At 36.7% G+C, this 24,949-nt stretch overlaps 1 protein-coding gene across 8 annotated transcripts in view; it reads left to right on the top strand.

Moving 5' to 3' along the window:
- Positions 1-18,498, top strand: part of PTPRZ1 (protein tyrosine phosphatase receptor type Z1) — a 117,929-nt gene extending 99,431 nt beyond the window's left edge. For 3 of the 8 annotated variants that reach the window (XM_039328266.1, XM_039328271.1, XM_039328274.1), the window contains exons 16-30: positions 118-138; positions 272-368; positions 982-1,064; positions 3,245-3,379; positions 4,099-4,233; positions 4,427-4,590; positions 4,944-5,079; positions 7,752-7,898; positions 9,665-9,758; positions 10,611-10,684; positions 12,629-12,757; positions 13,314-13,463; positions 15,418-15,560; positions 16,793-16,928; positions 17,500-18,498. In XM_039328266.1, coding sequence (XP_039184200.1) covers positions 118-138; positions 272-368; positions 982-1,064; positions 3,245-3,379; positions 4,099-4,233; positions 4,427-4,590; positions 4,944-5,079; positions 7,752-7,898; positions 9,665-9,758; positions 10,611-10,684; positions 12,629-12,757; positions 13,314-13,463; positions 15,418-15,560; positions 16,793-16,928; positions 17,500-17,640 — 1,785 coding nt within the window. In that variant the 3' untranslated portion in view covers positions 17,641-18,498. The remainder of the gene's footprint in view (positions 1-117; positions 139-271; positions 369-981; positions 1,065-3,244; positions 3,380-4,098; positions 4,234-4,426; positions 4,591-4,943; positions 5,080-7,751; positions 7,899-9,664; positions 9,759-10,610; positions 10,685-12,628; positions 12,758-13,313; positions 13,464-15,417; positions 15,561-16,792; positions 16,929-17,499) is intronic. The other 5 variants (XM_039328268.1, XM_039328272.1, XM_039328270.1 and 2 more) reach the window with 3 other exon arrangements.
- Positions 18,499-24,949: the final 6,451 nt, after the last annotated feature.

The raw sequence follows: 24,949 nt of genomic DNA, 5'->3' as shown, positions 1-24,949 counted from the left end.
TATATATGTGTATCTCATAACCATAATTGCTTTCCATTGTATTTGTAATATATAAACATTCATTTGTGTGCTGTGAAATTTGATTTATTTTTATTTTTGCATTCATTCCTTCATTAGACACTGAAAGAGTTTTATCAGGTAAGGAATTATTTAAACAAATCTTATTTTAGTAAAGAAATAGTGGCAACATATGGATATTTGGTGGGGTGGGGCCACGTATGCAAATATAAATGTTGTATTCAGCAGCATGTTTCTATTTTCTTTTTTTCAGGAAATCCAGGGTTGCACAGTAGATCTAGGTATTACATCAGACAGTTCTAATCATCCAGATAACAAGAATAAGAATAGATACATAAATATTGTTGCCTGTAAGTAATTCTACATATTATTTATTGTAAACAGTAATATAAATAGCAAGGTGCCAGAAAAATTCTAGAAGTCCACACATCCTAAAGTTGTTAGCGTTAAGAAATATGATATAAATTAGCTGCTATACTTCTATGTAATTGTAGAAGCCCTCTTCACTATTTGCTAGAGAAGGAAGCTAAGGTATAAACTTGAAACAGGTAACTATACTGTGCTTGGGTGCTGATTTTTTTAATTCATAACATCTTGGTTTCAATGATAATGCATGTATAAGTCAATATGTACAGAACAGAAAGCAACCACATTCCTCTCTAGAGACCCCAAGGAATTTCTCTAGGAATAGTGTGGACTATCTACAAAAGGAGTATTTCATTAAAAACTCACATAGAAGCTTTCATGTACAGCAAAACACTCTACCAAAAGCAATTACATCTCTCTTCGTGTCCTGTATATTTTTATTTTAGTTTGTTTTCACCTTATTGTATTATGTCTAGTAAGTGTAGGATAATGGATGCACTATAAATAATGTCTGATTTTTTTAATTAGTTCACTGCTAAGAAAAACTATTATTCCTGTTGCTAAAACATTTTTATTTTCACTTTCTTTCCAATGTAGATGATCATAGCAGAGTTAAACTTACCCAACTTGCAGACAAGGATGGAAAACCTACTGACTATATTAATGCCAATTATGTTGATGTAAGTTTGCATCTTCCCACATACGGATCTTTTATTTTTGTTTATTCACCATTCTATGTGAGTTTTGACCTTGGATTCCAGAAAGATTTGCTCTTTTCCAGCACTAGAAACAATAAGAAACTGGAGAGAAGTATACCAGGTTGTGAGAAAAAGGGAAAAGAGACCCAGCTGAGAGCTTAAGTCATAGAATCAATGAAATAAATTAAGAACATTAAGAAAAAATATTCTTTGGAGCAGTGTTTTTCTGCTGGCTGGGGGAATTATGGGAGTTGAAGTCTATACCTCTTAAAGTTGCCAAGTTTAAGAAACATTGCTTTAGAGAATATTTGTCGAGGAAGGGGGAGAGCTCTTACATCTTTATCCCATTCTTTGGATAAAAGAATATGCACCTCAAAAAAGAGCATTGTGGGCAGACGGAGCAGAAGGATGAGGCACAGAGCATGCGCACACCCGGGGATGGACAAAAGGAAATCAGAGAAAAAAAGACTGACAGGAATGGATGACAGAAGGCAGGAACAGCATGCAGACCAACGGGCTAGAAAGGAAGAGAGCCCTCATGGCAAGCCTTTTGGAACACTGGGTCTGAATGCGCAGCCTGGAATGAGCAGGAGGAAGCGGTTAGAGAGCACACCGGCAGCAACGGTGCTGGGAGGGAGGAGATTGACAAGGATGAGAGAGGGGAAAAGTGTGGAATTGGAGTGCAAAAAAGAGAAGGCGGGGCAACCAATTACAGTTAATCAGGAAGGATGGCCCTATCGCATGGGCAATAAGCAGTTAGACCAGCAAGGAGTATAAAAAAAACTCCCCACCCCCTGAGCCCCACTCTAAGGATGCTGGCAGGGAACCAGCAAAAGCTAAGTTGTTTCTTTTAACATTGTAAATAGTTGTTTTTATTGTTTTTAAATATCTTTTTAGCAATAAACAACTGGCTTATACCTCTCCCGGAGATCGAAGATCATGTTATTGAACAAATATGCCCGGGATTCGCATTTTTGCAGCTATTAAGGACACACACACACACACACACACACACACTATATATATATATATATATATATATATATATATATATATATATATATAGGTCTTTGGTTGTTCGGGTTTTCTCCCGCGTAAAATTGGAAGTGTCTTGGCGACGTATAATATATATATATATATATATATATGTATATATGCAGGAAGTTTTTTCAGTTAGAGTGCAAAAAAGAGAGGTGGAACAGTTGAGGCAGTCACGGGCAATCAGGAAGAGTGGCCCTGTCACGAGGGCAATGAGTAGGCAATTGGATCAGCAAGGGGATAAAAAGAACTTCCCACCCCCTAAGCCCCACTCTGAGGACGCTGGCAGAGGACCAGCGAAAGCTAAGTTGTTTTAATCTTGTATATAACTGTTTTTATTGTTTTAAATGTTGTTTTAACAATAAATAACTGGAGTATACTCTTCCCGGAGATCGAAGATTGCATCATTGAACAAATATGCCCGGGATTCGTATTTTTATAACCGTTAAGGATATATATATGTATGTATGTATGTATGTATGTATGTATGTATGTATGTCTTTGGTTGTTCGGGTTTTCTCCCGTGTAAAATTGGAAGTGTCTTGGCGACGTTTCGACGAAATTTCATACATACATACATACATACATACATACAGGAAGTTTTTCAGACAGACCGGTCTGATTGATTACACCTTGACATTTTTAACTGCTATACTGCAGTTATACTTTTTACAATCTCTTTTGCCTTGCAGCCCCCCAACTAGGGGCATTAAGCAGGCTCAAGTTACAACTGCGAAACATTTACAAATCCAAATTTCTTTTTCTGACAAAGTGCATCCTCCAAGAAAAAAAGTGTAATTTTTATTTCTCATTTTGTAAAAAAATGAATATATTTCTAGAGTATTGCCTGAAACTAAATGTCAGCATTGCAACAAACTGAACTGAAGCCATTTTTCATTTCATCTTCATTGTTGCAGTTTAGTTTAGAGATTTTAGATGAAGGAGTGGGAGGGGGGACGTTACGTTTCTTAGTTAGCCATAATGATACTTCTGTGGGAGAATCAAGGTCAGTCCTGATAAGAGTTTGGTGGGCAGAACAGCTGGAAGGAGAGCCCACATTCATAAAGAGGAACTATATGTCACTGTCTTATCATAAACTGTCTTCTTCGCATTGTTTCCTGCAGGGCTACAACAGACCAAAAGCTTATATTGCAGCCCAAGGGCCTTTAAAATCAACAGCAGAAGATTTCTGGAGAATGATATGGGAACATAATGTGGAAGTCATTGTAATGATAACCAACCTTGTTGAGAAAGGACGGGTATAAACCTCTTAGTTAATATTCTTTACCTTTATATATTTCATGAACTTCTCAATAAAGCCTATTAATTGAATGCTTTCTAATGATAAACTCATTAGAAAACAGCTTCATTTTAAATAAACACACATAGGTTTGAAATGCAAAACTCTCTTGAAAATGACTCATAACTGTGGAAGACCTAATACTAATATGGAGCAATCAATCATTTGTTCAGTTAACATAACTCATTAGAAAACCTGAGCTGTTCAAATTCAGTTGAGAAGGGATTTGTTTATCTGCACATAATAAAATCCTCTCTCTAGCTTTCAAAAATGATAACTACATTTCCAGGAACCTTGAAGGCAGAAGTCTGGATTTGATCTTATTATCATCTATATTGGTGAATTCCATAATTCTACAAAATTAATGAAAATATTGAAGAAAGTTGGAAAGAAAAAATTAATCCTTGATTGAAAGTAATTTAGTTTAGTACTATTTTTCAAATGTGATTGACCATTTCCATGCCTAGCATTCCAACTATATCCATTCAAATTAGATAAAATATTTTAAAATTCCAAAGTTTGGGGGAAAATAACAGCTTTCACAGACACTTTATACAGTGTAGTCATTTAGCAGTAGAGATATTTAAATACACATGCCTGGACAGTTTACTAGTTAAAATAATGCTTTATTTTAAAGCTTCCTTTTCATATTAATATTGTATATTTCTTGGCTGCCAGAGAAAATGTGACCAGTACTGGCCTGCTGATGGCAGTGAAGAATACGGAAACTTTCTGGTGACACAAAAGAGCATTCATGTTCTTGCCTATTACACTGTGAGGAATTTCACTATCAGGAACACCAAAGTGAAAAAGGTAGATATTCCAGTTGGTTGTTGCTTATTTTTTCGATTTTGTTGGGATCTGCTGATTTTGCTTTGTATTGTATTGTCTTGTATAATATCATACTCATTTTGTACATTGCCAGAGTCACAAACTTGAGATGTGGCTTTATAAATCTATAAAATAAATATAAATGCTGTGATTTAATTTTTATTCTATGTCATAGGGCTCGCAAAAAGGAAGGTCAAGTGGTCGTTTAGTTTCTCAGTATCATTATACTCAGTGGCCTGACATGGGTGTTCCTGAGTATACGTTGCCAGTGCTGACATTTGTTCGAAAGGCATCCTATGCTAAAAGACATGCTGTAGGTCCTGTGGTGGTTCATTGCAGGTCTGTAATTTTCACCTTTCATTTGCTAGATGTATATCCCACTTTTCCCATTTTAATTATTAGGAAAAATATAATGAACCTCTCCATAAGCAAGCTATATTTTCTTATGTTTTCAATTCAAGTGAACTTCAATCTGCTTTATAACTTGGCTTTTTCATTTAGGTTTCACTTTAACAAAGCAGATTTTGCATCATAAAGTGTAAAATGTTGTTTTCAACTGTTTATAAGATGGATCAAGTCCTTTTTTCTGTGGGTAGCTTCTGAATAATGGATTGTGAATGAACAGATCTGAATAGTTGTATTAATGCTTTTTCTCAGATTTAGATATATTCTTCACTTTTAATGTTTAACAGTGCTGGTGTTGGAAGGACAGGCACATACATAGTATTAGACAGCATGCTCCAGCAAATTCAACATGAAGGGACTGTCAACATATTTGGATTCCTGAAGCATATACGAACACAAAGGAATTATTTGGTGCAGACTGAGGTAAGAAAATGTTTTGCCTTGAATTAGGTTGTCCATGTTGTATCATGAAAACTCACAAAGATAACTTTTTAAATGAATTTAAAAGAAGCAAATCAAAATACTCTATTGTTCCAATACCAGTTACAGAGCCCAGTTATAAAATGGCTCCCCTGACCCACAAAAAAACAGGCAACATTCCACCTGAAAGCTGATTAGTTCTGAAAAAGAGATGTATAGATAGTCATTATGGCCAGATACTTGGGGACCATTTGAGGTTACAATGGCTGCCCTACAATCACATGATTGCATTTTGACTATTTGGCAATTTACAGCCATTTGCAGCATCCCATGGTCACTTGACCATGAATTATAGCACTTTTTCCCGGAAACCAATTTTACCTCCAGTTTCCAGTAAAAAAGGGGCCACTGGATATAATGGTTTCACTTAATGACTGCCATAAAAAGGTCATAAAATCAGGCATGGTAATGTGATGATTCACTGAATGATTGCTATATCTTATGTCCATAATTCTAGGCACAATTATTGTTGTTAATCAAGGACTACCTGTAATCTTTTCAGCATATTAGAGAAATATATTAAATTAATTAATTAAAATCTATTCTATCACAGAAAAATGTCATGTGCAAATTTTACTTGTGGGCTTCATCCACATTTTACATTGCAGTGGCATGCACATGATGTGGGCAAAAAAGGAGATGGCATCCACACTGGTGCTATTGAAGTTGCACCTGATTTTACATGTGCTGATCATACCTCTGGGGCCATGCTTGAATTTTTTACGATACTCTATTGACACCACTGCTGCCTTGGAACAAGAAACTAGTTGTACAGAAAAAAAGGATCTTATGAATCTGGCTGTGTGTCATTTGGGAACTCCAAAATGAAATAATGCACTGGAGCAGTATTTTAAAAGCTATTTTAAAGGGAAGGCCTAAATCATTTTATAAGATAAAATCAATATCAGCTCCCTGATTTTTGCCATGCAACTATAATAATTAGAAGAAATCTGAAATGTGCTTACATGGAGAGTAGCAGGAGCATTAAATTGATCTTTCTTGGCACTTTTTATAATACATTACAATAATGTTTCCATACCACATCTTACTTTTTATGAGAACTTGTTATGGCTTCTAATCTAGATCTAAAACGAAAAACTAAAAATTTGTCATGCAGATCAGTTCTGGGATGGATTTAAAATATAGCACTGTTCAAAATATTCTTATATACCTGCAAATATGTGTGTGTATGTGTGTGTGTGTGTGTGTGTGTGTGTGTGTGTGTGTTTGTGTGTAAATAGTATACCATGTTTCCTTGAAAATAAGACCCGGTCTTATTTGTTTTACCTCCAAAAGAGGCACCAGGTCTTATTTGGGGGGGGTGTTTTTTCCATTCACCTCGCAGCGGCAGCATCAATAGCGGCCAAAGGAGCAGCCTCATTCTGCAACTGAGAATGGAGCTCCAGCCTGTATTTCGCTATCAGAGACCTTCTGGAAAGCCCTCTGCAGCCAAGAACTGAGCTACAGATTGAATCCGTAGCTCAGTTCTTGGCTGCAGAGGCCTTTCCAGAAGGCCTCTGTTGGCAAAATGCAGGCTAGGGGGAAAAAGTGGGCCAGTGAAAAAGCGGGCCGGTGAGGAGAGGCAGGGAGGCCTGGTAAGTGGGTGCGGGGCGTGTGGGGCAGCTCCCCACCCTCAATCTAGCTTGAGTTTTAGGCGTGTGCCTCGCCCCAAAACTAGGGCTTATTTTGGGGGTCGGATTTATATTAGGTGCACCCCAAAAATCAAGCTAGGGTTATCTTTGGGGGTAGGTCTTACTTTCGGAGAAACATGATAATAATTAAAGATAATTCACAATGAGCACAATTGGGACTAGAATTTCCATTGTTTATCAAGGTGGTTATTAAGTGAGTTGTGTCTGATTTTATGACCTTTTATGCTACAGTTCTTAAGTGAATCATTGCAGTTGTTAAGTGCAGTGATTTAGAAAATCCAGCTTCCCCTATATTGCCTTTGCTTGTTGAAGCTGGTTGAAAGATCACAAGAGGCAATTGCATGACTCTGGGATATGCAACCATTGTAAGTACGTATCAGTTTCCAAATGTCCAATTTTTGATCATTTGGCCATGGGGATGCTGCAGTGGTTATAAGTGCAAGAAATGTCTGTAAGTCTTTTTTTTAGTGCAGTTGTAATTTTAAATGGTCACTAAATGATTGGTTATAAACCGAGGACTACCTACACTGATGTTATGAATGGTATACTTTCCTTTCTTATTTGCTTACATACTAGAGATCGGTAGGTGTTGATTTGATTGGACCTCATACTAAATCCTCAAGATCTATGGGGAACTCAGCAGTTGAGTGTGTAGTCCAAACATAGGAATGTACATATGACTGACACATTCTAACAAGAATGAAACATTATACACTTTATAGTTTTTTGTTGCCTATTAGTGATTAGTAATGAATAAAATCATGGTAATGTAACAATATCTATAATTATTGTAATTGTAGAAAATATGTTTCTGACTTTGGAATAAAATGTGTATAATCATCAAAGGGATCAATTCTGTTTTGTTGAATAGTTCATAATAGAACATAGTCTAAATTAACTGGCATTGAATCATTTTAAATATTAATGCTGTGACCAAGACTATTTCTTCACGTTGTAAATCAGGAACAGTACATCTTCATTCATGATGCACTTGTGGAAGCCATACTAAGCAAAGAAACAGAAGTACCTGAAAGTCACATTCATGCCTATGTGAATTCACTCTTAATACCAGGACCAATGGGAAAGACAAGATTAGAGAAACAGTTCAAGGTGAGGCTGTTTGGATTTCAAAAAGTCAAAGGCAAAATTGGCAATTCTGCCTTAGCTGTTTCCTCAGCTGTGTTGCAATGCTGCCATGTGAAGCATGCAAGTTTATTTACCTCTAACTATGGGACCTGGCATTTTGTTCTGTGCCTTCTGCATGCTAATGTCATTGTGTATCAGTTGGGCAGCTATATAAATGTGTTTAATAAATAAATAATAAATAATAAAATTAAACTAAGTTCACACTACTTGTCAACCATAAAGAAATACTCTAGGCTTTTGCCGCGTGACATTTTGACTCACTGAAATTATAGGACCATTACCGTACGTTTCTGGGATCTGCAGATTAAGGAGAAAATGACAAAATGTCTGTTATGATTTTATAATACAATGGATATGACTTATACAGATGTGTACAACATTGGGATGCAAGAGAAAACTCCAGGGTTTGCATTTTGACATCATGTTTTGTCATTTTTCCATTATTGCAGTTGCAAGGCCTAGCAGGAATAAAATGGAACTTGCTTATGAAAAATAATAATAATAGCCTAGATATATGTGGCAATGAATATACTTGACAGTAAGCAGTATCCTTATGGATGCATCATGTCCCAGTTGCTGCTATAGAACCCAGATAATGATATTTAATCCTCATCAACTGCTTTGAATCTTAAACTGCACAACTAATTACAAAACCTCTTTCACTGAGGGCCAGTTAAGTTTAGTGATTAAAGCACCAGGCTAGAAACTGAGAGTTCATGAGTTGTAGGCCCACCTTAGACATGTCATGCTCTGTCAGCCCAACTCACTTCACTGGCTTGTTGTGGGGAAAATAGGAAAAGGAAGGAGCGTTGGCTGCCTTGAGTTATTTCTAAAAATACCAAAGGCAGAATATAAATAAATTTGTTGTATTTTGGAATTACATCATTAGCCTATTTTACTTTTTCATGGATGAATGTTTATTATAACTTGAGATTTAGAAAAATTATAGATGGCTGGACAGAACCTTTTATATCAGCGGTTCTCAACCTATGGGTCGCGACCCCATTTGGGGTCGATCGACCATTTCACGGGGGTCGCCAAGCAAGGCTGTCTGCCATTTTTTTCCCCTTTTCTGGTGGGTGCCTTACCTCCCTTGGGCTGGGCCAGCTGGTGGCCCAGCCGGTGGTTGGCCTGCTCTGTCTCTGCCACTTGCCAGCTACACCTCGGCTGGTGCAGGGGGGCGGCACACATATGCAGCGCTCCCGGACAGGGAAAGTCCTCGACTTACAACTGGTTGGGTAGTCCTCGACTTACGACTGGTTTCGTTCTCGACTTACGACCGGTTGGGAGTCGCGGCATTAAAAAGGTTGAGAACCACTGTTTTATATGGTCCCTAGGAGTATCCTGGTAGTTAGGGAACTGAATGTAGGTCAAGCATTGCAATCATGTTAAAGGCAATAGACCTTCACTATTCTGAGATAAGAGGATAAAGAGAAACATGCACTGCCTACCTAAAGCAACCCTTCATATTATTATGATTCATTGCAAAGTAGCCAGATGTTCAGATTGGGCTTAGCATTTTTATTCATCTATCAAGTTCTTCCCAAGGATCTGGGATAGGCAGATGTGGATATTGATAGTGTTAAAGGTATTGCAGGATGTAGTCTGTTCTGAATAAAGCTGCCTTTTGTAATTGACTGATGGTAATTTTGTCAATGCTGATGGTATTCAAGTGGTACTACAGTTGTTTATTTATTATTAATACTATTAATATGTGTATATTTATTCAGCTTCTGAACCTATCTAATATACAGCAATGTGATTATTCTACTGCATTGAAACAGTGCAACAGAGAAAAGAACAGGACTTCATCTATAATTCCTGGTAGGTTTGTCAAAAACAAAATTCACTGAATATAATACAAAATTAAGACTGATTTTGTTGCAGTTATTATTAATATACAGAAGTATAAAGGAAGTTTGGGAAAAACAAACTTGCTGTTTTGAGCTTTCTCTTTTTAATATTTGTGGCCAATTCTGAAGTTATCTATGCAGTATACTAAAAATTGTGGTAAGTAGTGATTTACATTAACTTTTGGTATTTTGTTGTATAAGTCTACACAGATATAATTCAAAATGAATAAGATGGATGAACCTCGAAATAGCAATGCATTTGTGAAAGATTGTACATTTCAGATGATCAGACCATCCCAAACCCTCTCTTTTCAGTTTTGTATTTCATGCAGTTTTAGGAGAGAGAGAGAGAGAGAGAGAGAGAGAGAGACAGAGAGAGACAGAGAGAGAGAGAGAGAGAGAGAGAGAGAAAGAAAGAAAGAAAGAAAGAAAGAAAGAAAGAAAGAAAGAAAGAAAGAAAGAAGGAAGAAAGAGATTCCTTCTCATAATTTACAGACCTTTCACACTTTATTAAATGGAGGAGGAGCAATTTACCATAACTTCATCTGAAGGAATAAAATGTATGGGTCCAATGTACAAATGATCCAAAATGTATCATTTGCTTAGATAGAAGAAAGAAAGGCCCCATTATTCTTCCAGATCTCATGAAACTAGGCGTCTCAGTAAAATAACTACAATAGATACAGCTGCAGATATGTAGCACCTATGTTAATAACAGGTGTTCCTCCAGTTTCTCTGATTTGGAGAATTTTAAAATATATTTCAGAAAATGGTTGGTGTTTGGCACCATACTCCCCAATAAATTCTTATCTTTGTGTTACAGTGGAAAGATCTAGAGTTGGTATTTCATCATTGTCTGGTGAGGGCACTGATTACATTAATGCTTCCTATATTATGGTGAGTTACCTTGTAAATCACACTGCAATTTGAATTGATCTACACATTGGTGTCAGTTTTCTGAGGAACTTCCTTTGTGTCAGCCAAGACCTGCCCATTTGACCAAACAAAGTAGCAGTGGGCCTAGAAGGGCAAGGAGAACATCAAGAGTTGCAATTATCTTGTATGAATTAAGTGCCATCCCTAGGTTAAGTCAATTGGCATAAATACATGTATAATCAAGTAAAATGTAAGGACCAGAACTATATTACACAATATCTGGCTTGGATATGATGATGTAGCTTTCTTTAAGTTGAAGAGTTATTGAGAAATCCATGCCAGTCCTTAAGGTTAGGAAGCAGGAGCTATTTATAGCTGGTGATGAGAGTTTAATATTTATTTGTAGCTTTTTAAACCATCCCAACCCCAGGATGGAGTAATTGCAGCTTCAAGCAATCCCCTCCCCTCCAGTTCTCACTGATTACAGACTGAAAGTACACAGAGGCCAGGGACTGCAGGCTCATATTGGGGTCCTTTAAATGAAAGGCATCATCTTTGGGGACCTTAATTCACCTATTGTGTAACTTTTGGAAGGAAAACAAAGCTAAATAATTGGTACCACTGAAAATCCATGCTGCAATCTGAATGTGTTCCATGGGTCAGTATTAAAAGAGGAAAAAATATAAAAACAAACACAATAAAAGAAAGAAGAAAAGTATCACAAAAACACATTTTGTTATATATATAAAACAATACTTCAGACTATTTTTTCAACACAAAGATCTCAACTAATAGAGTTTTGTCATTTCTGCCATCTTTTTTGTTGTGTTGTTGTTTCCTTGTTTTTAAATGCTTTTAACAAGCTGTACAGTGAAGAGGGGAGAGTAAGACACTATGCTATGCTATGCTATGCTATGCTATGCTATGCTATGCTATGCTATACTATACTATACTAATTGAAGAGAAAATAAGATGGAAATTAAAAACCTATAAGCAGCTAAAAGGAGTTAAAAGTAAAACACAAAAAACAAAGGCACAAATTATTTATCATTCTAATTGAATGTATAAATAGCCAGTTTAAAGTGTATTTACAGAGAATTAGTAAAATTATACTACATCAACATTTTTAGATCAATTTTGAGCAATGAATTAAATACAGAATCGTGATGTAGGTACTATTAAACTACTGCGGTTATTTTTGCAAAGATTTACCAAGTCTTTCACTTTATCCCCAATAGCTCTGCTTTATATGATTCAATTAATATTCTGCTTCAAGTGCATGAAGAAAAATAACTTCTTGTTTAGCTTTCATAAAAGCTTTACAAATAATTCTGATGCAGGTCATCTTGCATAGATGCTCAAAAATAATTTACTTTTAGACAAATATCTATGCAGATTTTCAGTCATCCAGGACATGGGTATCCCAAAGGTGCTTTCTCAAAAGGCAACTGGCCTTTCTGTTTTTCCTTCAAGACATTTTGCTTCTCATCCAAGAAGTTTCTTCAGTTCTCTGAAGAACTCTGAAGAACTGAATAAACTTTTTGGATGAGAAGCAAAATGTCTTCAAGGAAAAACAAAGGAAGTCAAATTGCCTTTTGAAAAAATACCTTTGGAATAACTTTTAGACAAAAATTAACATACTCGCTGTCAAAGAAATGAAAATGATTGAATATTCTTCCTTGCCAATATAACCATTAACCCCCCCCCCAAACTATGTAATTATAAAACTGATCAAGGAAAAGATTGAACAAGAAACCCTCTTAAGTGTTTCTGCAGTAGTCTGGGGTCTATGCACTGGTTTAATATTTCATCTTCTGGAGGAATCTTTTTGCTTTTAATAAAATTATGCTGTTTCTGATGCTTCTAAGAAACAGCACAATCCTATTAAAAGGAAGAGCACTCCTTATAAGAAACACATGCTTACAAGAAACAGGGTGTCCTTAATTTAATTTGTATTCTTTACAGGGTTATTATCAAAGTAATGAATTCATTATTACCCAACATCCTTTGCTACACACTATCAAAGATTTCTGGAAAATGATATGGGATCACAATTCTCAAATAATTGTTATGCTCCCTGATAGTCAGAATATGGTAAGATTAAATGCTTTGCTTCATATCAGCATTTTTATTACTTACTAGAGTTGTTAATCACGAAACAGAATCTCTTAGCTTTAATGATTAGTGAACTCGATGTTAAAAATAAGAAAATGATATAAAAACTACTTTTCTCATTACTAATATCTTAATGAAGCCATGGGAAATAGTCTTTTGGACATAATAGGGATAATAAAATAAAATACTTAAAGTGATGGAATTCTGGAAAGATAGTATCTTTCTACCATAAGAATAGAGATAGGAAATTATTGCCTGGCATGTATTATCACGATAACTTTGTTTAAAAGTTGGTATTTATGCTTTAAAATGCACTGAACAATTACTGATTTTCTAAACAAAACCATGACAATGTCTTTTAAAACATATTTTAAAAATTTTGATTGTACTCATAAAGTTTAAGGTTGTTATGATTACTGACCTATTTTAGAATGTGCAATTAAATTACATTGTGGTTAGTTTGTTAAAATAACCATTACTTTTCTTCATAGCAAATCTGGAAGGGTTTTTTTTTTTTCTTTTCTTTTCCTTTTAGCAGGCAGAAGATGAATTTGTCTACTGGCCTAACAAAGAAGATCCTATAAATTGTGAGAGCTTTAAAGTCAGCCTGATTTCAGAAGAGCATAAGTGTTTATCCAATGAAGAGAAACTCATAATCCAGGATTTCATTTTAGAAGCTACACAAGTATACTTGCTCTCCTATTATACAATAGAGTATTACTGTCATTTGAATTCAGACTCAACTCAGATGATTGTTTTGCTTTTATGGGGGGGGGGTTACAATAGCTTGCTTTCCAGCCCTGTAATTTATATTTTTGTAATTCCAGGTGTGATAATTAAATATGCCATAGTAAGACATAAAGTAAAGCCATAAATATAATTATTCCTTTTTGGTTGGAATATTCTTAAAGTGTTTATTCATAACAACAAAAAAATATAATTTTAAGCACTTTTATACATGTTCCGAGATTTGGATTATTGATATATAGAGATATAAAGAAAATGATTAAAGTTAAAATCTTCATGGAAACCATTTCTAAACTAGTACATATGTATATATAGTTTTATGAAGAACTTTTTAACATTTTGGAAGTTCTTAATTTTTATTTAACTTTGCCATTGAATGTTATCACAAATTCATGTAGTCTTGCTGATATGCAAAAGAATCTGAGTGAATAAGTCACATTGATGCTTGTTTCATTTATTTCATACATTATGAAATTTCATTTCATTCAGAAACATTTCATATAATATGTGGTGAACAAGTATGAAGAAGTAATTGTTTCCATTTATTAAGTATCTGGTTATAACACCTTGCAACCGTATTTATTTATTTACTTATTAGATTTTATTGCACCTTTATCACTTTATAAGTAACTCAAGGCAGTGAATTAACACCTAATTAATTGATTAGTATGCTTCTTATAATTATTAGTTCTTTATATTCCTCTATCGGAACTTTGGCCATTACTCCATGCCAAGCTGTTTCAGCTCAATAACATTTCAGAATTTTCTAACGTGAGCAGCTTATTTCACAATCTGTCAAAATATTAGTACAAGGTTTAGGTTTTGATTTGACCTGGTCATTCCAAGCAAATCTTGAATGTTTTTAATCCATTTTGTGTAGACCTATTTGCAAGTTAGTAATTTGCTTCTTAACCCACTTGTTCTTCAGTTTCTTTAGTTAATTGTTAATGTCCTGGTTTTCTCATGTACAATTCTCTGACACAAAGCAGAGAATTTATTTCCTTAAATGATGACCAAGTGTCCAGTTCCCAAGGCAGCAAAACAACAACCATGACACTATTTCCATGCTTCATAGCTGGTATGAAAGTCTTACTGTAAAATGCAGAATTTGGCTTCCAGAAGGCATAACAATTCCAAAGTACACCAAATGTGGGCATGTTTGATTCATCTCTCCACAAAACATTTCTCCATAGAGACACTTTTTAATAACTGAGATAAGCAATTGTCTTGGCAATTGCAAAGCAAAAAAAGGACTACAGTTCTCTTGATGTTGTTCTCGGTTTCTTTCTAACTTTCTGGACAATTTTATATTACACTTTTTTATTCATTTTAACAGGATGGCTACGCTTGGGAAAAATTTACTGTTTTTCCAAACATTCTCCATTTTAAGAATATGTCTCTGACCAGAGATCAGTAGAGCCCCAGAGTTTTAGAAATAGTTTTGTAATCTTTTCCTGATTGAAAGGCATCAGTGACTTTTTTACCCAGGTTTTCAAATGTTAATTTCAGAGGTCTTATGACTTACCTGTAGAATTTGCATGATGAGAATTTCACTTGAATGAGCTAAAAATTTATATAAGACAGAGTTGACCCAGGTCACTCCTATTTTCTTAAAGGAATATAGATTGACTGCCACATTGTGTGTAGGATTATTTGTTAATGAATGAACATGTCTCAAACATTTGAGGAGGAGGTTGAGGTTTTTATATATCAGTAATTCTAATACATTTAGTGGTAAAGATATGTAACCATTCAGAAAATCCTAAAGGAGGCAAGTTTCTTTTCACAGAACTGTGGAAAATTTATAAGTAAAACGTGTTTTTTAGTTGTATTGATTCACCTGTTTCAAAAATGCAAAAAAATTAAATGCACTATTTTTTTTAATCTTTGAGGATGATTACGTTCTTGAAGTGAGGCATTTTCAGTGTCCAAAATGGCCAAATCCGGATAGCCCTATTAGTAAAACATTTGAACTTATAAGCATCATAAAAGAAGAAACTTCCAACAGAGATGGCCCTATGATTGTGCATGATGAGTAAGTATTAAATTCAATTTAAATAGTTAAGTTGGCATCTTTATATTTTGTACAGTATCTGTGATTTATAAAAGTCATATTTATAGGAAGAAATTGGAACCAAATTTCTCTTCCACTTAAAAATTGCCAGTATTCAATATCTCTTAATAATGCCTTCTTGACTCCTCTCTTGACTCTGCCAGTAGTTCAACATATGGCATCTATGGGAACTGTCCATGGAGTAAAACAATTTAAAGAGTGTATGGAAAAGAATTAGCAACACTTTAATAGAATAAAAATATTATTATAAGTAAAAGATAATGCAAAAGAAATGACTAATAATTTCATACTATTCAGACACTGCTGTGTCAGGAAAAAATTAAACAGGAATATTTTTTTATTTTTATTTACTTATTATTTGCATTATTATTTATTTGCATCCTGTCTTTATTATTTTTACAAATAACTCAAGGTGGTGAGCATATCTTGAGTTCCTCCTTCCTCCTCCTATTTTTCCCACAACAACAACCCTGTGAGGAGGGTTGGACTGAGAGAGAGTGACTGGCCCAAAGTGATTCCTGGCTAAAGAAGGACTAGAACTCACGGTCTCCCACTTTCTTGTCTGGTGCCCTAACACTATCTTCTATAATTTAAGACAATGAAGTGTATTTACATGGTCTATTGCAATATTTGCACATTTAAAATAGCATGCATACAAAACTACTTAAAAGGATAATAATAAAATATGTAGTAGCACAGAAAAGTTAACTTGTCATGTCAACATAAAGACATTAATTAAGCTTCAAAATAGACATACAAGAAATTATTTTGAGAAATGGGAAAAAAGGACAAAAGAAAGCTGGTAGAACAACAAGCATAGTTTTGGAGTAGAAGGCAAGAGATTTACTGAATTATAATGACCCAATTGTTAAAAGATCAAAAAGTAGTGTGCATACATCATTTTTTATATTTTTATGTTTCATAAAAACTGCAACAATCAAGCAGGTCTAGTTGTAATTAAGGGTGCTCTTAAATAAGAGAATGTGAACCCTTTAATATGTTTTTTTTAGTGGATATGCCCATCTAATGATGAGTAGAACCAGTAGTTGATCATAAATAAACCACATTTGATTGATTCTCTACCCTTATAGGAAGTCCTAAATGGCATTTTTATTAACCAGTTGTGTATTTAATCAAAATGTAGAGCATATCCTTTTTCTAGATGTACATTCGTGTATTTCTTTCTCCATAAGGCACGGAGGAGTGACAGCGGGTACCTTCTGTGCTTTAACAACACTTATGCATCAATTAGAAAATGAAAATTGTGTGGATGTTTATCATGTAGCTAAGATGATCAATTTGATGAGACCTGGTGTCTTCACAGATATTGTAAGTAGGCAAGAATTACTCTGCATAATAAAACTGCATTCTTTGTGGGGTGAAATTCCATTCCCAAAGAGATAAAATCTCATTTTAAGTATTTAAAATAGCAGGTCTGGTATTGCTTCATATTGGCAACAATTAATTTGGCAATTACCTGGCCATGGATATACTTGATCTATAACTCAGGAACAGCTACTTTTACCATTTTGAATATGTCACTTTATATTTTCTCCCTATCATCACCTAGGCCAGGGGTAGGCTCTTTTATGACTCGTAGACTTCAACTCCCAGAATTCCTGAGGCCGCTGTGCTGGCTCAGGAATTCTGGGAGTTGAAGTCCACGAGTCATAAAAGAGCCAAGGTTGCCTATCCCTGACCTAGGCACTATTCTTGGAAAAGAAAATGCTCTCTGGGGTTGACAAATTGAAGGACAAATGGTGTCTCTTTCAACAATCTCCTGAGCATGTGGTTGCTTGTTTCTTACTGTCTGGTCACTGAATGTGCTATTAGTGATTCTTGTAATCCATACAAGCCACACTAATGCCCCATCATTTTCTATCCACCCACAATCTTTTAGGACCATTACCAGTTTTTGTACAAAACTGTCCTCAGTCTTGTTAGTTCAAGACAAGAAGAAAATCCCTCGATATCCATCGACAGTAATGGCTCAGCTTTACCAGATGGTAGTGCAGCAGAGAGCTTGGAATCATTAGTTTGACTTCAATCAAAATATGACAGAGCAATTATCCAGAGCTGGAAATATTTCCTTTTTTTACATGGGGCAGGGTGATGTCCAGCTATTAGATAATCTTTTTTTTATTTCATTTGGTTGAATAAACACTTCTTGCAAATGCATTAACAATGTGTGCCTTTTTGAAAAAAAAAAATCTCGTAATGCATTTTGTTATGTTTGAACTAATTTTACTGAACTCTGGAGTTTCTAAGAATGACATTGTAGTCTTTTACAGTATTAGTTTTTAATTTTTGTGGTTACATTTTCACTTAAATTTATCATAACTATAGATGCTGAAGTTTTCAGCACAACACACATTTTAGTATCCAATTCCCTGTTATTTATAGCACTCCTAATACCATTTGTTAGAAATTTAACTTTTAATATGGTAGATGTAAATATATTCTCTGTAATATTCAACATTTTAAGATTTTGGTAGGCATTTAGTAGAGCTGATACTTATTGTAAATATTTCTAGAGTGGATTCCATGGATCAAATTTATATTTATAATTGTAGATTTTTATATTTTCTACAAAGTCAGTTTTCTAGTTCTGTGTAATTGCATTGTTAAAATAATGTAGTCCATTACCTATTCTTAATTTTAGTAGCTTCTGATATATTATCATGCATCCTAAATGGTAACTATCTCTGCATGTAATTTTAACTTTTGTGGGAAATTGAAATATACTTGTTTTGAAATATGAAGTTTCTATGAAAATAACGTCTGTACTAAACAATGTTTCAATGGTTTTTATCCACAGCATTGGAAAAATGAGTATCAATATTTCAGCTTGTACTAAATACTTGGCAAAAATAAAATCTGCCTCATCACTCTTAAAGACCTCCGTTGTACCTTCAGAGATGCCTTTTCATTTTTCAGCAGCAAAATATTGGCAAGATAGGAAAATGTTCACAGGCCTTAATATTTAGGATTAAATTTGGCGCTCAAATCCTCCAAGCTGTTACTGTTTTTTAAGGACTATGGACATGGTAACGTCTATGCAAGGTCTTTCCCTATAAAAGGCAAGTAAGATGACTCTGTATTATTCAATAAGACATCTTACTCTTACTAGGGGGGTTTTAGATGGTGTTCTTTTCCTTGTTGCTTTCATTTTGTTTGACTACAGGTAGTTTTTAACTTACGATTGGGACTGGAATTTCAGTTGCTAAACAATGTGGTTAAATGAGTCATCACATGACTGGATCTTTCATTACAAAATCAGGCAACATGCTAAAGAAGTGCATCCTGTAAAGGAGGCCAAGGCTATGGATATATAAGCTTATCCATTAAGATTTGACATTCATTTTAACATTGCAGCAACTTTACCAATCCTCATTAACTGTGGAAAAAAAATCAATTCATGATCCATAGAAGGATTTCTTTTAGTGAACAAGCCACTCTGTGGGTAACTGTACTTTTCTTTTTAACCAAACTTGAGTGATCTCAGAAGCTAAGGAGATTTAGTTGAGGTTAATACTTTACTAATGATTGGAGTCATCAGAAATTGAGATCTTCAAACAGAAGGCCTTATGGGACTTCTGACATGCCTTATCCTTAAAAGAATTCAAAACATTTCTACATGTAGCTCTAATGCTTCTTTGCACTAACTGTACATAAACTATATTATAATAATAAAGCAGTATGAATGCTCTCGAGTATGTGAAGAATTGCTCCTATAGCTTTACTCTAAAGATGCTCATACACATGAAAATCAAACATTTTTATTTTGTATGGCAGAATAGCAAAAGCACCAGATTCTTTAAACCCAATGTAACAGATTACCCTCCACTTTATCTGCAAGAAAGTAATTTTCAAAACAATACAAATTACAAAATAGTGTCTCACAAGCACACTTTTTATGTCAGTGACTCTGGATTTAGTTAGGCAATGTCTTGTCCCTTTCAGATACTGTAAACTGAAAACTATATAAAACTAAAGCTTCCATTATAATCTTTTTATTTGGGGAGGAGAAAAGAGTAAAGATCTGAATCAAATCTGGATTACCTGAAACAAAATTTCAAGTAATCCAGAAATAATTCAGACTTTCAAAGCCCCCAAACAGTCTGTCTAAGAATCAGGAAGACTAGTCCCACGTTCTGTGTTGCAAGGGGCAGGTTTAAATTTTTTTCTCTGCAGTTCTCTTGAACAGGTTGTGCCTTTTTCCCTGAGTGAAATCTAAACTTGTACATCATCCCTCCTGAAACTCTACTGATACATTTACTCACTTCTTACTTTCCTTATTCTCCCACTTCAATCAGAATAGAACTGGAAGGAATATTGGAGGTCTTCTAGTCCAGCCCCCTGCTCAAGTAGGAGACCCTATATCATTTCAGACAAGTGGCTCTCCAATCTCATCTTTAAGATCTCAACTGATGAAGCACCCACAATGTCTGAGGGCAAGCTGTTCCACTGGTTAATTCTCCTCACTGTTAGGAAGTTTCTCCTTAATTCCAGGTTGCTTCTCTCTTTGATCAATTTCCAACCATTGTTTCTTGTCTTGCCCTGTGTGCTTTGGAAAATAAATTAACTCCCTCCTCCTTGTGGCAGCCTCTCAAATATTGGAATATTGCTATCATGTCCCCCCTAGTCCTTCTTTTCTCTAGACTGGCCATTCCCAAATCCTGCAACCAATCTTCATATGTTTTAGTCTCCACGCCTTTAATCATCTTAACTGCTCTTCTTTGCACTTTTTCCAAAGTCTCAACATACTACTAGATGCAGTATTCCAGATGTGGCCTTACTAAGGCTTTATAAAGCGATACTAATATTTCACATGATTTTAATTCTATGCCTCTGTTTATACAACCAAGGATTGTATTCGCTTTTTTGGCTGCTGCTGCACACTGCTGACTCATGTTTAAGTGATTGTCCACTAGGACTCCAAAGTACCTCTCACAGTTACTGTTTTTGAGCCAGGATTTGCCTAATCTGTACTTGTACCTTTGGTTTTTCCTGCCGAAGTGTAAAACCTTGCTTTTTTCCACATTAAATATAATTTTGTTGGATAAGGCCCATTGTTCAAGCCTGTCAAAATCTTTTTGGATTCTGAGTTTGTCTTCTGGGGTGTTGGCTCTTCCTTCCAGCTTGGTGTCATTTGCAAATTAGATGAGATTTCCTTCTATTCCCTTATCTAAGTCATTTATGAAGATATTGAAGAGTACTGGGCCTAAGGCGGAACCTTGTGGTACCCCATTGCTTACTTCCCTCCATGTTGATGTACTACCATTAAGGACTACTTGTTGAGTACAGTTTGTCAGCCAGTTACAAATCCATCTGGTGGTGATGTTGTCTATCACATATTTTTCTAGCTTACCATAAAGTAGGTTGTGGTCTACTTTGTCAAATGCCTTGCTGAAATCTAAATGTACTACGTCCACAGCATTTTGCAGGTCTCGTAATTTAGTCACTTTGTCAAAGAATGAAATAAGATGGTTTCACATGATCTGTTTTTAACAAACCTGTGCTGGCTACTAGTTATTTGTTTCTAGATGTTCACAGATCTGTATTTTGATTATTTTTTCCAGTATCTTCCCAGGTATTGATGTTAAACTGATTGGTCTGTAGTTTCCTGGGTCTGTTTTTTTCCCCTTTTTTTGAAGATGGGAACCACATCAGCTCTTTTTCCAATCCCAGTGCTCCAAGATTTTTTAAATATATGATACAATGGTTCTGAGATACGCCAGTTTCTTAAGAACTCTGGGATGTAATCCATCAGGTCCTGATGATTTATATATATCGAGGTCAGACAGGTATTCTCTTACCATTTTCTTATTTTAATTTTTATTTCTAGTCCATCTTTTACACTTATGTTTTGGTAGATTGGTCTATAGTTTCTTTTTGTGTGAAGACTGATGCAAAGAATGAGTTAAGCAGCTCTGCTGCATGAGCCATAGAAGGGGTGTTGGTCTTACCTGAACGCCTTTTCTCAGCGTGACAATGAAGAATCTACCAACGGGTTAACTTCATCTTCTGCCTGCAAACTAGTCGTCCAATTTTGCTCCGCCTCTCCTCCTGGGACCTCCCTGACCCAGTCTCAATGAGGCGAAAGCTAGTTGGCTATGTTTTCTTGCGTTGATTCCATCCTCTCCCCTCACAGGACCTGACTAGTCTCAAGGGTGGGAGTGGATTCTCCATCGTCATGCGAGAAAAGGCGTTCAGGTAAGACCAAACGCCCCTTCTCCAGTGTGACGAGTGGAGAATCCACCAATGGGACATACCAAAGCCTCACTGTCCTTGTGGGTGGGATGCCGTCTGATACTATGCACTGGAGTACTCTCCTGCCAAAGGAGGCCTCTGCAGATGCGAATCTGTCTAATTTATAGTGTTTTATAAAAGGGGAAGGCGACATCCACATCACCGCTCTACATATTTCTTCAATCGAAGCCTGAGTTGCCCATGCTGCTGAGGTTGCAGCACTGCACATGGAATGTGCAGTGATTCGTCTGGGGACAGTCAAGGACTGTCCCCTGTATGCCTCCACTATACACCTTTTAATCCATCTACCGATTGTGGATGCAGTGACCCTCCGACCTCTTGTGTGAGAATGGAAGGAGACAAACAGTGCTTCCGATCTATGGAAGGGTGCCGTTCGCTTGATGTACTGCTTTAAAACTCTGCGAGCATCTAAGATGTGCCACTTGCACTCCAGTTCATAGGACGGTTCAAAGCAAAAGTTTGGTAGCACCACCTCCTGTGCTCTGTGGAATAGGGAATTGAACTTTGGAATGAAGGAGGGGTCCAAACGTAACACCATCCTGTCCGTGTGGAAGGTACAAAGGTCCTCCCTCACTGACAGGGCTGCTAGTTCTGAGATGCGTCTTGCTGAGGTAACAGCGACTAAGAAGGCGACCTTAAGGGTCAGGTACTGTAGGTCACAGGTCCTGGCAGGCTCAAATGGAGGTAAGGTTATGGCCTGTAGGACCTTAGGTAGATCCCAGGAAGGGTATCTGTGCACCACAGGTGGCCTGCTGTTAGATGCGCCCTTTACAAAGGATCGTACCATTGGGTGTCTGGCTAAAGTTTCAGAGTTGCCGTAGGTAAGAATGGTTGATAGGGCAGCCACCTGTCTATGAATTGTGTTGGGTGCTAGCCCCCTATCCAGGCCTTCCTCTAGGTAGTCCAAGATATCTGGGATACAGATGTTGCATGGGTCTAGTTGTTGCCTGTTGCACCAACTGGAATAATTTTTCCAAGTGGAATCATAGATCCTGTTAGTTGTAGGCCTTCTAGAGGCCTGGAGAGTCTTAATGACTCTTTGTGAAAAGTTGTCTCTCTCTAGGAGACTCCGCTCAAGCACCAGGTGGTCAATTGGAGCCACTGTGGGTCTGGATGGATCCCTGGTTGAGGGAAATTTGGTCGTGTGGAATCCTCCACGGTGGAGATGTAGATAGGTTTACGACATCGGCAAACCACGGCCGTCTTGGCCAGTGCGGTGCAATGAGTATTACCTCCGCTTGCTCCTACAATATCTTCCTGATGGTTGCTTGTATCAAAGGAAGAGGTGGGAATGCATACAGCAGTCCTTTTGGCCAGTGGCCTCGAAGTGCATCCGCTCTCTCTGCTCCTGGTGTTGGAAAATGAGAGAAGAACCTTGGAATCTGAGTGTTCTTTAGACTGGCAAACAGATCCAACACTGGATGGCCGAATCTCTCTGCTGCCTCTCTGAAGAGGGCAGGGTGCAGGCTCCACTCTGAGTGTTCTATCGTTGTCCCGCTCAGGAAGTCTGCCTGGCGATTGGCTTCTCCTGAGATGTGCTCGGCCTTGATGGAGGCTAGGTTGTTTTCTGCCCAGGTTGCCAGCGCTTGTGCTTCGTTCATGAGGGCCCTGGATCGCGTGCCTCCTTGTCAGTTGACATGCGCTTTGGCCGCCACGTTGTCTGTGAGTATGAGCACGTGTCGATGTGCCACAGCGCTGTGGAAGTGACAGAGCGCCAGGTGTATGGTTCTGAGTTCTAGCCAGTTTATGTTGTGCTTTAGGTCTTTCTTTGACCATTGACCCTGTGCTAGCTGTGATTGCAGGTGCGCTCCCCAGCCGAATAGGCTGGCATCCATTGTAAGGGTGACTCGGTTGGCTTCCCTGAACAAGTGTCCCTTCCCCATCGCTGGGGAGGACCATCACTGGAGCGACCTCAAGACCTTTGGTGGCACCTTCACTCTTTGGTTTGAGGAGCCTATCCCCACTCTTTGGAACAGAAGTAGGAACCACTGGAGCTCTCTGAGTGTAGCCCCCCCCACCGATTGACCAAAATATCAGAAATATACGACCTTAAAGAAGAATCACTTCAGGAGTCAAGAATTCAGTCTAAACGGGCTCAAGACTAGTCGAGACTGGATCAGGGAGGTCCCAGGCGGAGAGGCGGAGCAAAATTGGACGACTAGTCTGCGGGCAGAAGACGAAGTTAACCTGTTGGTTGATTCTCCACTCATCACACTGGAGAAATGCATAGTAGCACAGCTTCATGATTTAACCTTTTCAGATTTATTTTATAACAGGGGGTTTTATGTTATGGGGATTGTACAAACTGAGGCATGTTGTTGTGAAATTAGGTGGCAAACTGTTTGCAGACCAGCAGCCATCAAATTTTTTTCTGAAAAATTTGCTAAGTGTAAATGAAGCAATTCCATTACTTTCCAGTGAATATTTTGTATTCACTTTTCCTACTTCTCAGTGAGCAGAGAAAGAACATTGGACATTGTGTTAAAAAAAAATAAACAATTTCAGATAGCAATTATCTTTTGTTAACATAAGTCATCAAAAAAATGAAATTAGGGATATTAATGCTGTAATCATATAGATACTAAAGCTCTGATACAATTGTATATATACATTAAATTTCATGGCTACAGTGGAATTTACTCTTTAGTAAATGTGCACAGGATTATACAATATTAAAAATTGCTCTGACTTACATATGGCCCCCTCAAAATATCAGGGGGCTATATGTAAATTTAGTATTTGCAGATTTAACCAATTCCAAAAATACTAAGAAAGGAGCCAGAACTACCACTCATTGTATCTTGGAATTAAAACTCCTGGGAAAATTATGTTGGCATTAGTTTAACTATCTGAATGGTCAACAGTGTTTGGCTGCAGATGTCAGTGGAAACTCCACATTTTTCCCATCTGTACTTCCGAATTCTGTTTTCTTTTTTTCCTCTCCGGGATAAAAAAAAAAAAAAAAACACACACCTTTCTCTATTTGAGAATGGTTTTAAGGAAAACATCCTGGTTTCCTCTCTATGCCGTAAAACAGATAATTCATAGTACTTGTGTGACACTGGTCTGAAAGTCCA

The sequence above is a fragment of the Crotalus tigris genome, unplaced genomic scaffold (genome assembly GCF_016545835.1).
Source record: "Crotalus tigris isolate CLP2741 ecotype Arizona unplaced genomic scaffold, ASM1654583v1 scf7180000024375.2447938, whole genome shotgun sequence".
Lineage (NCBI taxonomy): Eukaryota > Metazoa > Chordata > Lepidosauria > Squamata > Viperidae > Crotalus > Crotalus tigris.
Note: the sequence above shows the minus strand (reverse complement) of the source record. Positions and strands in the feature narration are given on the sequence as shown.